General features: G+C 33.7%; 2 protein-coding genes across 2 annotated transcripts in view; both read right to left on the bottom strand.

Moving 5' to 3' along the window:
* The window catches only part of LOC107702140 (F-box/LRR-repeat protein 5-like), a 15,430-nt gene extending 8,367 nt beyond the window's left edge, over positions 1-7,063 (bottom strand). Inside the window, exons 1-5 of the mRNA XM_016504384.1 lie at positions 6,931-7,063; positions 5,005-5,220; positions 3,067-3,162; positions 2,012-2,207; positions 174-345 (exon numbers count right to left, since the gene is read on the bottom strand). Coding sequence (XP_016359870.1) covers positions 174-345; positions 2,012-2,207; positions 3,067-3,162; positions 5,005-5,220; positions 6,931-7,014 — 764 coding nt within the window. The 5' untranslated portion in view covers positions 7,015-7,063. The remainder of the gene's footprint in view (positions 1-173; positions 346-2,011; positions 2,208-3,066; positions 3,163-5,004; positions 5,221-6,930) is intronic.
* A 2,090-nt stretch (positions 7,064-9,153) lies between these two features.
* Positions 9,154-14,943, bottom strand: part of LOC107702141 (synapse-associated protein 1-like) — a 9,099-nt gene continuing 3,309 nt past the window's right edge. The window contains exons 3-8 of the mRNA XM_016504385.1: positions 12,912-12,978; positions 12,703-12,806; positions 11,876-11,895; positions 11,729-11,813; positions 11,526-11,652; positions 9,154-9,947 (exon numbers count right to left, since the gene is read on the bottom strand). Of these exons, the coding sequence (XP_016359871.1) occupies positions 9,820-9,947; positions 11,526-11,652; positions 11,729-11,813; positions 11,876-11,895; positions 12,703-12,806; positions 12,912-12,978 (531 nt within the window). The 3' untranslated portion in view covers positions 9,154-9,819. The remainder of the gene's footprint in view (positions 9,948-11,525; positions 11,653-11,728; positions 11,814-11,875; positions 11,896-12,702; positions 12,807-12,911; positions 12,979-14,943) is intronic.

Here is a 14,943-nt window from a genome sequence, read left to right on the forward strand (position 1 = left end):
TATTCTAATTATTTTATTTCACTTTTCACAATCCAATCAGCAACAATTGATAAAATCAAGTTCCTACGTCTCTTTTTCCCCCCACAATATCATGCCGGCTTCATTGTGGCTCATTTTATAACCCAGGTCTCTCTGCACTTCCTGAAGTGAAGTAATAAAGCAGACGGAGCTACAGCGCACCTCTAGCCCAGCGGACGGGGTACAGGTGTCCCCACAGAGATCCGGTCTTGGCCACCTGAGCCCAGACGCTGCACACCTGTCCACAGCGACACAGATCCTCCGGCCCCAGAAACCTGAAGACCCTCAGCAGCAGCTCCTGCGGCAGCACCGAGACCGTGCCCCGCTCTGAGAACACAAGCCCCAGCAGCAGCGCTTACACATGACTTCTGAGAGCAGCAGCACGCTTCACAGCTCACATCACTCACACGACTCAGCTGCTCCTCCGCTGAAGCAGAGGAGATTAAACTCGGAATCAATAAGATCACAGCCTAAAAACATTCAAAATATCTAATCCGTCCTACATTATTTTCAACTAAACATTCACGCAGAAGTATGTCACATTGTACACTGTGCATGGTAGATATTGGGACAGCACGATTTGGGGAAAAATGTAATTGTAAAAAAAAAAAAAAAAAAATTCCAATTACAATTTCAGATGCATTTATAAAAATCAATGAAATTTTTTTTTTCTATTATTATAATGGTAAAAATACCTTAAAAAAAATATATATATATTTCATCAAAAAGAAAGAACCTTTTTAAACTCAGAAGGGGGTGACAAAGTGGCATGAAATCTTTTTTTATTATTATTATTATATTATTATGTTTATGGTTTTATTGTAAACAGGACAAACATAAGTGCTAGAGCTGCTCAATAATGGCAAAAATCATAATTATGATTATTCTTGTCAATATTGAAATCATGATTTCATGATTTTAAAATGCCTCTATTATGCCGTTTTTAAGGTTCCTAATATTGTTTTGGAGTCTAAATAAAATAAAATACACTGTGCCGTGTAGCCTTGTATTTATAATTTAATTTAATTACTCACTGACTTTGAAATCATCATGCATCTATTGAGCTTTCTTTTTTTTTTATCTTGTCTTTTTAACAGTGGGAATAGAATAGATGTTTATTCTCATTGTTAAAGGGTTTCCACTTATTAACTTAATATAATTCAATAATTTCATATAACTATATGAAAGTAACATTTTTAATGTAGAATATTTATAATTGAATATAGTTAATATTCTCACAGACTTTGAAAGCATCATGCATCCATGAAACTTTTTTTTTTTACTTGTCTTTTTTAACAGTGGATTTCCTTGAACCTTGAATATAATTCAAGTAAAGAAAGTGGAATTAAAGTAAAAAAAGTGAATTTTTTTTAATAAAAATTGTTTTTTAAGACTTCACAACTTTGCAGATCGTTTACATTCACACACAGCTACATTACACACTGCATGAAAGGCAATATTCATAATGGCATAATAGGGGCACTTTAGTCATTGCTTTTGGAAACATGCATTTATTTGAAAACTTTAAATATAATTCAAGTGAAAAATATATAAAAAATAAATGCAACAAATTAAATAACTAAATTTAAAAATAATATTACATATTATATAAATATAATATATATTTCAATAAATTATTTAAAACGAATAAATAACCATAAATTTAAATAAATAAAGTTTGCTGTGCTTGTTTGTCGAGCTTAAAATGGCCCAAAATGTTTTGATCATATATCAATATAACTATAAAATAATAGCCATACTGATAGTTTTATAATAACAATAATTATTATTGTTGTTGTTGTTATTACTGAATAGAAATATTCAACAAAATTACTATAAATAATTAAGTCTTTAGAAAAATATAACAACAACAATAATAACTTACAGTAGAACTGTAAAACTACACTACTAATATTTAAGGCTGTCTTAATTTCTTCATCTTTAGATAGTGAATCGTGCAGCCCTAGAGGTGGTGCTGTGAATGCGATCTCACCGTCCTCGGTCTTCTCGTGGTCGGAGTATTTGAAGGCTTTGTGCAGCTCCTCGGCGTGGCTCCAGAGGTTCAGGCCCTTCAGCAGGTCTGCGGCGGAGCTCCACGAGAGATTACTGCAGTGCTGCAGCATCACCTGCCGCTTGATGGCCTTCAGCTCCTCGTACGTGAAGTACTCCATCAGCATGGGCTGATACACCTGAGGATACATGCAGAAATATCAGACTCACACACACACACACACACACGCACACGCACACGCACACGCACACGCACACGGTCACAAACGCACACGCACAACACACACGCACAGTCACACCACACACACACACAGTCACACTCTCACACACACACAGACACACACTCTCTCACACAGTCACACACTCTCTCACGCACAGTCACACACACACACACGCAGTCACACACACACGCACAACACACACGCACAGTCACACACGCAGTCACACACTCTCAGTCACACACACACACACACTCTCATTTCACTGTTTTACTGTTTTTACTGTAATTTTGATCAAATAAATGCAGCCTTGGTGAGCAGAAGAGACTTAACTAAAAAAAAAAAAAGTTGTACTGATCCCAAACTTTGTAAAGTTGGTGTATATTGTAAAAATAAAGAAATAAAGAAAAATGAAAACAATCAAAATATAACTCTTCCCTCTGGTATTATATACAAACATGACTAATACATTTATAATGAAATTTAAAGGCTTATTATATTTATGGAAAGGTTAGATTATTAATTGATACTTAAAATAAAATAAAATAAAAATCACAGCTTACAGAATTGTATGGTACACCTAAATAGAATAAAGTATTATTAATAGAACCTCAGGAGACACTTTAAAATAAAACATAAAATAATAAAATGAAAACAAAACAAAAACCGTATGGTACGCTGTAAAGTACTCCAGACCAATTTGAATAACATGTGATGTAATCCAGACGTGTGTTTAGTGAACACTAGAGTTACAGATCCGCGGGTGCTGTTTGTTTTGCTCTAGTGTAGTACCAGCATGATGAAGAAGTGTCTGCCTCACCTCCTCTTCCTCCTTCATGTGAGGAAGGAAGTCCTGGGTAAAGGCCTCCAGTCTCTCCTTCAGCTGCTGCGCGTAATTCAGCTGCTCGCACTCGCTCTGAAACACAGAAACAGCACTCAACACGGACCATTGACCAGTCATTTCTTAATAAAGGAGTCGCTGTGTCTCCATCAAAACCAGACTGACACACACTTCAACACACAACAGCTTTCCATAAGCTGATGCCACATGAGAATTGATTTCATAAGCGCAGTTATTATAAGGCCGCTGTTTACAGACACTCACTATCTTCATTCTTTCCATTTCCCGCAGGATTTCCCAATGCCCTGTACACAATCAAGTGGAAAATTCCCCAAATTTGGCCTGATGCGTCAAAATGGACTTTTGTCTATTGAAGTCAAAAACCTTTTGCATGATTCTGAACAGCAGTTATACTTAAATATAGCATTTTATCTTGACGTCCACTTAAATTATATATTTTTATACATATAATATAGTTTCTTATAATAATTTAAAACGTTGTTCCATTACTGTTTTCCAACTTTTCTCTGTCCCTTACAAATAAACGGGCTGTTTTTGCTGCTGCTAACATTTGTGCATCTGCATTTTTCATTCATGTGTTATTTTAGTATAATCACGTCTTTGAGATACTATTATAGTATTTATTGATATTTTGAATTAGCTTTTATTTTTATACTTTTCATTTTGTTTTTAGTTAGTTTTAGTATTTTGTTGTTTGTTTTTGTCATTTTTGTTAGTTTTTTCTTAATGTCTATATAGTAAAAAAAAGCTTTAAATAAGATAAAACAAATAAAGAATAAAAAAAATTTAATCTAGCTTCAAAAAAAAATAAAAATAAAAATAAAACAATATTAAATCAATAAAAACACGATTAAAACAAACAAATAAAATAGATAATAAAATAAAATCTCACTAAATAAACTATTATTAAAATAAATAATTGACTAAAATATTAGTTTAAATACATTTAAATAGTAAAATAAAAATACAAACAACAAAAATATGATAAAAACTAAATGAAGAATAAAAAATAAAATCAAACTAACTTAATGAATAATTAAAATAAATAAATTAAAAATATTAATAAAAACTTGATTAAAACAAACAAATAAAAATAGATAATGAAAAACAAAAAAACTATTAAAATAAAAAAAATTGACAAAAATATTTTTTGAAATGTCTATACAGTTTTATACATTATTTTTAGTTTTAGTTATTTTAGTAAACAAAGTTAAACTAAATGAAAATGAGAAACTAACAAACTGAATAAATAGATAAAAAATGCCTACAATAAATACAAAAAAAGCATTAAACCACTAAAAACTTAAATTAAATAAATAAAAATAGCTAAATAAATAGGATTAAAATGTAAAAAAATGACTGAAATATTTATTTTATACATTTTTATTTCAGTTTTAGTTTTTTTAGTACACCAAGTTAAACTAAACGAAAATGAGAAATGTTGCCTTGGCAACTAGCAGAAACAAAATAAGTATTTATATTTTATTCTATTCCAAGTAACACTTTTTTATTATTATGGATTTAGTTTTAGTTAACTATAATAAACCACGATGAGGGCATAAACTAAGGTCTGCGTCATGTCGGTCTGACCGCTGAACATCTGCGACAGCATCAGAGATTATCAGTGCAGCAAACATCACCCCATATTACAGGTGAAGAGAGTCATTTCTGCTGCAACCCAACATGACACACACACACACACACACACACACAAACACACGCACACACACACGCACTCACACATACACAAACACAGACACAAACACAGACACAAACACACACTCACACACTCACACAGTCACACACACACACAGTCACACACACACACACACACACACAGTCACACAGACACACAGACACACACACACACACACACACTCTCACACTCTCACACACCTTGACGCTGCGCAGCCCCTTCTGGAAGAGCGACAGCATCTCAGAGAGCTTGTTGTCGGCGTGCACGTGATACACGGTCTGACTGCGCTCCTGCAGCAGCTCCATGATGCACTCGTTCTCGATCTGCTCGTGCATCTTGAACTCCTCAAACGTGGCGAGGAGCGACTGCAGAAACAAGCGGAAGTCCCTGTTGTTGGAGAAGTTGGTGTTGGACAGCTGTGGATGCAAACACACGAAACAAAGCAATGAAATATGACAGAATAATAAATAATCCAGTATCTCTCTCTCATCTGCCCAAGAAAAATAAATCCGCTTCATATTCAGTAGTGATGGACCAATATATCAGGCCGACAAATCAGATGATATTTGGCCATTCTGATATTGAGATTTTATGTACGACTCAAATGGCTTCAATAAACTGAACTGCTCGTAAAATATTAGCATTATATCAGCCATCGTCCTCTCTAGATTAGGGGTTTTCAAACTGAGGTCTAAGGGTACACACTCACTCACACACACTCACTCACACACACTCTCACACTCTCATGTGTGACGGACGAACCCAAACACCCATTCAGTCTGTTTAAAGCTGCACACTCACTAAAACCATCAGAAACCATGCAAAACTCGTTTAGAGTGACCGACCTAATCAGACTGAATCAGACTAAAGCAGGCCACTTTTACACCTCATTTCAGTGCTTTAATGAGTTTAATGTCCAAAACATTCATCATTAAAGTGTGTTTTAATCTAGAAATGATCTGATTATAGATCAGACACACTGAATGTGGCGTCATTCACATCTGTGTTGCATGTATTAATACACAGATTACAATGGTTATGTAACAATAAATATTAAATAAATATTAAAATATCAATATGCAACAAGAAACAAAAGAATAACCGTATTTAATATACATTATAATATGCAATATTATCAGACAATGTGCATTTCCATAAGTCACGTGGGTTTGTGTAACTAAATACAAAATTATTGAAATAAATAAATGATTAAAATAAACAAATAAAATACATAAGTAATAAAAAAAAATCTAAATAACTATATAAAAATGATTAAAATAATACAAATAATTAAATCAATGAATAATAAGACCTAAACACCTAAATAAAAATTATTTAAATAAATAAATAAAATAAATTTAAAAACTTGATTCAAATAAACAAATAAAATAAGTAATTAAAAAAAATCAAAATAACTATATAAAAAATATTAAAATAAATAAAAATAATTAATGAATAATAAGACCTAAACAAAAATAAATAAATTTAAATAAATGATTAAAATAAATAAATAATAAAAATTAATAAAATTTAAATTCAGTAAAATCACTAAATGTGGCGTAATTCACATCGGTGTTGCATATTAATACACAGATTACAATGAGTATGAGGTGTTTAGAGGTTAATATTGTGTTAGGGAATCAATATGCAACAAGAAACAAAAGAATAACCGTATTTAATATATATTATATGCAATATTATCAGACACTGCGTATTTACATATGTCACGTGGGTTTGAGTGTTTATTTTATTATTATTCGATACAAATGACTACAGATCTGAGATCAGACACATTGAATGCAACCTTTTAGGCATGTTGTGATGATTTAAGATGTTTATTTTGCATTTAATAACGTGTTTTCCTACAGATCTGAGATCAGACATTCATATTAAACTCTCATAGTCTCAGTCTACGTGTGCATAATATGTAAAAATGTGAATAATATGTAAAAATAGAGATGTGTTCGTGCTGATCTGAGATCAGATGGTTATCAGACGTTCACATTAAACTCTGATGTCTGTGTATTAGCTGGCGGCTAACATTAGCACTCCTCAAACACACCACCAGACGCCTTAAAAACACTCTCAGTGGGTGAAAAGACACATAAAACGGGTCGGACACGAACCTTCTCTCTGTAGAGCCCCACCAGCTGCTTCATGCGCCAGTGAGGCCCGGTAAAAACATCCACCTCGTCGGGAAACGGAGCCATCGCGCCTCCATTAGCTTCAGCTGCCACCGTGGACTGAGCGCGAGAGGCCAGATCTTCCGGTAAAAACCCTCCTCACGGAACATCGCATGACGTCACAGAACTTACATTTAAATTTAAACCCACCACAGACAGAAAAATAACGACATTAACAAAATAAAATGTTATAACATTAATATTAAAAATAAACTAAAATAAACATCCTGCTCTGATACAATTATAATTTTTTATTATTTAATTTAAATAATAAAAAATTAGTTTTCATTTTGTGTTTTTGTCATTTTTAGTAGTTTAGCTTTGTATAGTTTATTCATTTTTACTTCACTTTTAATTATGTTAGTACATCACGTTAAACTAAATCAAAATGAGAAATGTTGCCTTGAAATAAAGCTTTAGTAAAACGTTTTTTATATTATTTTATTTCAGTTAAAGTTTATTTTATTTCAATTTATTCAATTTTTTTTCTTTGTATAGTTTTAGTTGTAGGTTAACTACAATAACCCTAAAATATATTAGTACAGCGTTACAATGCAAACATAAAAACCCTCCACAACACAAACAAAATGTACATTAACAAAATAAAATAATATTAAAAATAAATAAAGTAAAAAAAAATCATTATACAATAAGACAAAAAAAACATTAGGGCTAAATGTGCCATAATACATTTATTCATAAAGCGTTATGCAATGCAAAAGATTATTATTGTTATGAATATTATGATTGTTGGGATTTTTATTATTATTTAAAAATGGCAACTTTAAATTGTATTAACAACAAATGGACACTCAATAAAATTCAATGTTTCTGCACTGCCGTCGAAATACTGACGCATGCATCTCTTGGGTTTATTATGTTTAAACCATAGACTGTATAAAAACATGGACGTAGTGTCCGTGACGTCACCTGTAGGTTCCTGAAGAGGTTTTTGAAGCCTAAAGTGGGCGGAGCCGGCCGTCGCCATCTTGGCAGCGGGTCACCGCGTGTCACTCCCGGATAATCGAAAATGTGCAAAGAGGTGGGAGCTGGTTGCTGAAGCCACGCCCACCTAGTTCGACGCCGGTGACAATCCACCTGTCACTCAAGTGGCCACGCCCTTAATTATGCAGAACTTTAAGGCTTAATATAATTTAAACGGATGACTTATAAAAAAATTCACCCTCCTCACAGTTGTCATGAAGGGCAAAATTAGCTATATAGACCAAAATAATTTTTTTGTACCAGGCTGTAAACGTTTTTTTCTGCTGTAAAGTTGGGCATTTTAACATGGGGAATCTATGGGACTGACTCCCTTTTGCAGCCAGCCTCTAGCGGCCAGTCGATGAATTACAGTTTAAGTCACTTCCGTGTTGGCTTCACGAGAGAGAGCGGGAGGTTGCCGCTCGGTTTAAACAAAGGCGAATTCAACGGGTTCCACAAGCACCTGGCAACCCGAATGACGCTATTACGTCTACGTGCGCAGTGACACGTTCAAGACGAACAACTGACCTGTGCAAACACATGGTGCAAACACATGCATATTTGTTAATTTTCTTATATTGAATGCAAAATTCTTCATTCATAAGCAAAAATGGCTTAAATCTCCTTTGTCTTTCCCCCTTTTTCTTGTTAATAATAATAATAATGTTTAATTAATATAGCGCCTTTCCCAGGCTCACGGACACTGCACAATGACAGAAGCAAATACATTCCTACATACATGGACAAGACATTTTCCAAGTCCAGAACATGTGGTTGCAGTTGCATACCACAGTAATAATACAATATCATAATCAAAAGCACCAAAAAAATTGAATTGGACTCTCATTTCATCTCTTAAGACTTACAAATAACAAAAAGAGTGCCAAACTTTTGATGCATGACAACTTTTCTAAAAGAATGCAAGTTTATTTTTGCACTTTTATGTATCGATAATACTTAATTTGACTTATATTAATTTGAATATATTCATGTCTCGCTTCCCTGTTTCTGTATGCTTCTACAAGTTTTGTAATAAAAAAATAATAATAAAAACATGCATACGAGCCATTAAATAAGGCACAAATATGTCATTAAATAGCATGCATGTGCATGTAGAACGACATAAAAAACACAAACGTCATTAATTACGCTACGCTGTGTAAAATAAAACGTTTCTTTTATTAACTGCATTATTATAGCATGTAGCACAGTGTATTAAACTAAAGGAGAAACCAGAAAAGAGAGGATTTTAGACTTTATTTACTGCAACGAAATCATCTTTAAAGTAATAAGACAAGGTGCAAGTTGAAAAAACACAAAGTTATATTACACCTCTCACCTTACAAACATGTATACACTGAATGAATAAACAGATATGGAATTCAATTTGATTTCATCTTCACCAAAACCTGCCAGACGATGATCAGAGCACTAATATCAAACCGGCAATCAAAAACAAATAAAGGAATGAGAAGCCATTAAAACAGTTGCCTTCACACGAGTTTATGTGCGCTTATAAGTGTTGGAGCTCTACAACCGTTCAGCTTTTTGAGTTTCGGTTCGCTTGTACACCTCTGAAGGAAGAAATTGTGGCAGAAATTAGTCAGAAAGAAAAGTTAAACCTGATTTATGTGTTCTCAGTAATTATGATCTTAGTTCTGTGCATGTTGGCACCTCACCGAATGCCTCTACTGCTAAACATCGCATTTATTAAGCATTCTTATAGGAAATCCTGATATTTCAGTCCGGTCAGATTGATGAAATGGTAGAAACGTCCTGCTGATTTCTTCATTTGAGCGCTGAGGCACAGCAGTGCGTCCTCCACACCAGAGGAGGCGCTGTCACGCTTCAGCTGTCGTCCTGCAGCATCTCCTCAATCTCACGGTCCCAGTTATCCTCGCGATTTTCCGGGTCGACGACCACCTCGTACTCCTGAAGCTCCTGCTGCAGCTCCTTCTCCCAGTCGGCCGTCTCTTCTGTCGGAAAACCAGAAACATTGAAGACTTTTTCTTGGAAAGCGGGATTTTGAAAGTTAAAATAATTTAAAGTAAACTAAACACTTCCTCTGGGAGAAGAAAAAAGTCATGCAATGATAAAAAAATCATTATGGCGTATAAAAAAATCATGCAAAAAAATTTAAAAATCATTACGCAATAAGAGAAATAAATAAAAGCAGTGTTACAATGCAAAACATTATTAGTACAAATACTTAAAGAGTGGCATATATAAACAACCTTTCCGCATTAAAAACATTAAAACATTTCAGCGATTTAGTTTAAGCTGAAGTACTACAATAAAACAAAACACTAAAGTACTACAACTAAATAAACTACAATTCAAAATCACAATTTAATAAAAAAAAATAGAAATATTTGAAAAGTACTAATAAAAATGACAAAAACAATATAATTTGTAAAACGTTAACTAAAATAAAAACAGAAAATATAAAAATAAAAACTAATTCAAAATATTAATAAAAAATAGAGCAGTATATCAATGATACTGAAATAACGAGGGGAAAAACAAGAAAAAAATAAGGTTTTTGAAACAGACAAGTCTTTAAGGTAAAATAAAATAATATTTTATATATATATATATATACACATACATACATAAAAACAAAGTAAAATAAACACCCCATTCTGCAGAAGAAAAAAAAACCTCAAAAAGCAAAACTCAGCAAAAAAGAAAAATCATTAAGCACTAATAATAACAAAAAAAAAGCAATGCCATGTACAAAAAAAACCTCCTCTGGGAAAAAACCCCAAAGAAAAACTAAATAATGATAAAAAGTCTCATCGAAAAAAAGAAAGAAAAAACCCATTGCGCGAAAAGAAAAATCAGTACAATGCAGAACATTATTAGTGCTATTTAAAAAGTGGCACACCGAATGAAATAAATGTTTCTGTAAAGAAAATAAATAATGTTTCTGCACACCAAAAACAAAAACATTTCAGCGATTATTTCATTTTCATTTATTCATTCATTAAGTTAAAATAACTAGAACTAACAAAAAAAGAAATAAAAATCTAACTCAATAAAAACTATATATTTTTAAACCTTAATAAAAATGACAAAACATTCATTATAAAGCGGAGCGTTCCGGTGCTTGATTCTGATTGGCTGAGCCGCGTTCAAAGCTGCTGTAAATGACTCTACAAACATACACCTTTGTTTAGGTTTGTAACCACTTTGTTGGAACCACAGCCGTTTCTGAGGAACTACATTGTTTGGTTGAAGAATACTGTTTTTATTAATATCATTACACTTTATTTGCTCTGTTTTATTTTGTGAAACCTTACTACGTATATGTGAATAACCGTTGTATAAAAGCAATAATCCCCGTCCCTTAGCTGTTATAAATTCACTGTAAACCACGGCGTCTTGGGGCTTATTGCTTTAATATATACAATGTATATATTATTTATTTATATATTAAATTAAAACAAACAAAAAAAAACGAATTCAAAATAACAAAAACTATAACAGTGTAACAACAGCAACACTGAAGTCTTCGTCGTGGAAAGCAGGTGTGTGAAGTTTGTCGAGCTCACCGTCTTTCTTATCCAGCACCAGCTGCTCCATCTCTTTCCTCAGATCCTCCTGGTTTATATCGCAGGCGTCGAACGCGTCGCTCACGAACTCAGACACGCCGGGGCTGGTGGAGATGTCTTCCTCTTCCTGCTAACACAGCCAACAGAGGCGCTTAATCACTGAAAGCTGTGATGAGAACGCAGATCTGAGGAGAAAACACTACCTCGCTAGCCTTGGCTTTAGCGCTGATGGCCACAGGCGGTGTTTTCGGTCTGATGGTCTCTGTGAAGCAGCAAAATACAGGTTCACTTCTTTTTCCAAGAGTTTAAACAAGGACTTTTACTATTGAGCGTCAACGTCTATCCACAGCCTTATCAGAATCAGAATCAGCTTTATTGCCAGGTATGTTTACACATACAAGGAAATTGTTTTCGTGACAGAAGCTTCCAAATGTAACAAAAATGAACAGGAATGCTTTATCAGAGGCTAATCAATCTGATTTCAAACTCTTATTTGAGTCTTCTGGCTCAATTATGCCATATTGTAACAGCCACACCAGTTCATTTGTGTGTGTGTGTGTGTGTGTGTGTGTGTGTATATGTGTGTGTGTTGTGTGTCTGTGTGTGTGTGTGTGTGTGAGAGAGAGAGAGTGTGTGGGTCAGGGTTAGGCTGTGTGTGTGTGTATAATAAAGTGCGGTTGTGTGTGTGTGTGTCTGTGAGTGAGTGTGTGTGTGTCTGTGTCTGTGTGTGTGTCTGTGAGTGAGTGTGTGTGTGTGTGTGTGTGTGAGAGAGAGAGAGTGTGTGGGTCAGGGTTAGGTTGTGTGTGTGTGTATAATAGAGTGTGGTTGTGTGTGTGTGTCTGTGAGTGAGTGAGTGTGTGTGTGTCTGTGTGTGTGTCTGTGAGTGAGTGTGTCTGTGAGAGAGAGAGAGAGAGAGAGAGTGTGTGTGTGTATAATAGTGTGTGTGTCTGTTTTGTACTCTTTATATTTTAGGGTGGGTTTTTTTTTTGTGGTCACATAGCGACTGCCATAAAAGTCACTGAGTTTCGTACCATTCCAATGAAGTAGCGATTTTTAAAATTTCAAAACATTTTTTTATGGTCTAAAATTACCGAACAACACCAGAGGGTTAAAGTCATCTGAGGGTCAAATATTAAGACAGTATTTCAATTAAAAAACATTTTCAATTTTAGTGTACTAATTGTTTAAATATGGACGAAAAGCTCACAGCGGATAAAGCGAGTATCTGCTGCTGAATGGTTTCCTCCTCGTTGCATCCAACCCAGGGCGGCACCGCGGCGTCTATAGACAAAAGATTGAGGATTTGTGCAAATAAATAAATGTATATAAAGATGTTCCTTCAAAACAGCTGCACAAAATTACAGATTCATGCATCTATGTCCATACCTGTTTTCTTTGCATTTTTCTCTTGGACAAATTTTTCCTGCTCCTTCTGAAAATCTCCCAAAATGGTCTGAAAGAGCATTGAGTCAGAGATGTATTGATCTGAATCAGGCTTACGGTCCTTAAAACCATAAAAAAACATCTTCATTAACTGAAATAAAATCAACTTGAACTGAAATGTATTTTATTTCATATAGTTGCTCAGACACGATTTCTCTTTTTTGTTTTGAAGTACTAAAATAACTAAAAAAGTAATAAATAAAAATTAATAAACATAATATAGACATTTAAAAACACAATAACGTACAACAACAACAAAAAAAGGAAAATAAAATCAAAATCTATATTACTAAAACTAATAAATTAAAATGGAATTATAAAAATGTCAAAATATTCAACTATATAGCCATTTTTTAAATTGATAAAATGATTAAAAAACATAAATTACTAAAACTAACTAAAGTGAAAACGGTAAATAAAAATAAAAATAATTCAAAATTTATTAATAAAAGTATATAGACATATTTAAAAAAAAATACAAGTGACAAAAACACAACAAAATTACTAAAACTTAGGGCTGCTCGATTATGGCAAAAATCATAATCACGATTATTTTGGTCAATATTGTAAACATGATTATGAGTAGGCCACATAACCAAAACTTTACACGAGTGATTTATTTAAAGATAGCGATATATATCAAATATATATTTTCTGTAAATAATGTTACTATGACATCTACATTTTAGATAAAGCGAAATTTCCAATTCCACAGCAGAATACTAGGGTAACTAATATGTGTAAAAAAACAAAAAAAAGTCCAAAAAATGATTGAAAATAATTAAACAGTCATTAATACAATAAAAAAACAAAAAAAGCAAAGGACAAATAAAACAGAAAAAAGATACAAATGAAACAAACAGTGCAAGTCTAAAGTATTCAGCTAACAGCTGCTACAGAAAATTTAAAATTGAATGTAAAATAAAACAGCATAGACTTCACTGTAAGAATTAAAGTTCCTTTATTTCTTATTAAAGCTACAAAAGTCCTTCAGTGAAGAGGACTTCACTTGCACACACACACGCACGCACGCACGCGCGCACACACACACAAACAAACACACACGCACACACAAACACACACGCACACGCACACACTCACAAACACACAAACACACAAACACGCACGCACACACACAAACACACACACTCACACGCACGCACTTGCACGCACGCACACACAAACACACACGCACACGCACACGAAATTATACAATCTAAGCTACATTTCACGATTCTCAATACGACAGCAGAATACTAGGGTAAGTAATATTAGTAAAAAACAAAACAAAAAAAAAGCCTTAAAAAATTATTGAAAATAATTAAAAGGTCAGAAAAAAAAAAGCCAAGGACAAATACAATAGAAAAAAAGATGCAAATGAAACAAACAGTGCAAGTCAAAATTATTCGATAAAGCGAAATTTCCAATTCCACAGCAGAATACTAGGGTAACTAATATGTGTAAAAAAACAAAAAAAAGTCCAAAAAATGATTGAAAATAATTAAACAGTCATTAATACAATAAAAAAACAAAAAAAGCAAAGGACAAATAAAACAGAAAAAAGATACAAATGAAACAAACAGTGCAAGTCTAAAGTATTCAGCTAACAGCTGCTACAGAAACTGAATAATCGAATGTAAAATAAAACAGCATAGACTTCACTGTAAGAATTAAAGTTCCTTTATTTCTTATTAAAGCTACAAAAGTCCTTCAGTGAAGAGGACTTCACTTGCACACACACACGCACGCACGCACGCGCGCACACACACACAAACAAACACACACGCACACACAAACACACACGCACACGCACACACTCACAAACACACAAACACACAAACACGCACGCACACACACAAACACACACACTCACACGCACGCACTTGCACGCACGCACACACAAACACACACGCACACACAAACACACGCACGCACACACACACACACACACACACACACACACACGCACAAACAC

The sequence above is a fragment of the Sinocyclocheilus anshuiensis genome, unplaced genomic scaffold (genome assembly GCF_001515605.1).
Source record: "Sinocyclocheilus anshuiensis isolate Anshui unplaced genomic scaffold, SAMN03320099.WGS_v1.1 scaffold1762, whole genome shotgun sequence".
Classification (NCBI taxonomy): Eukaryota; Metazoa; Chordata; class Actinopteri; order Cypriniformes; family Cyprinidae; genus Sinocyclocheilus; species Sinocyclocheilus anshuiensis.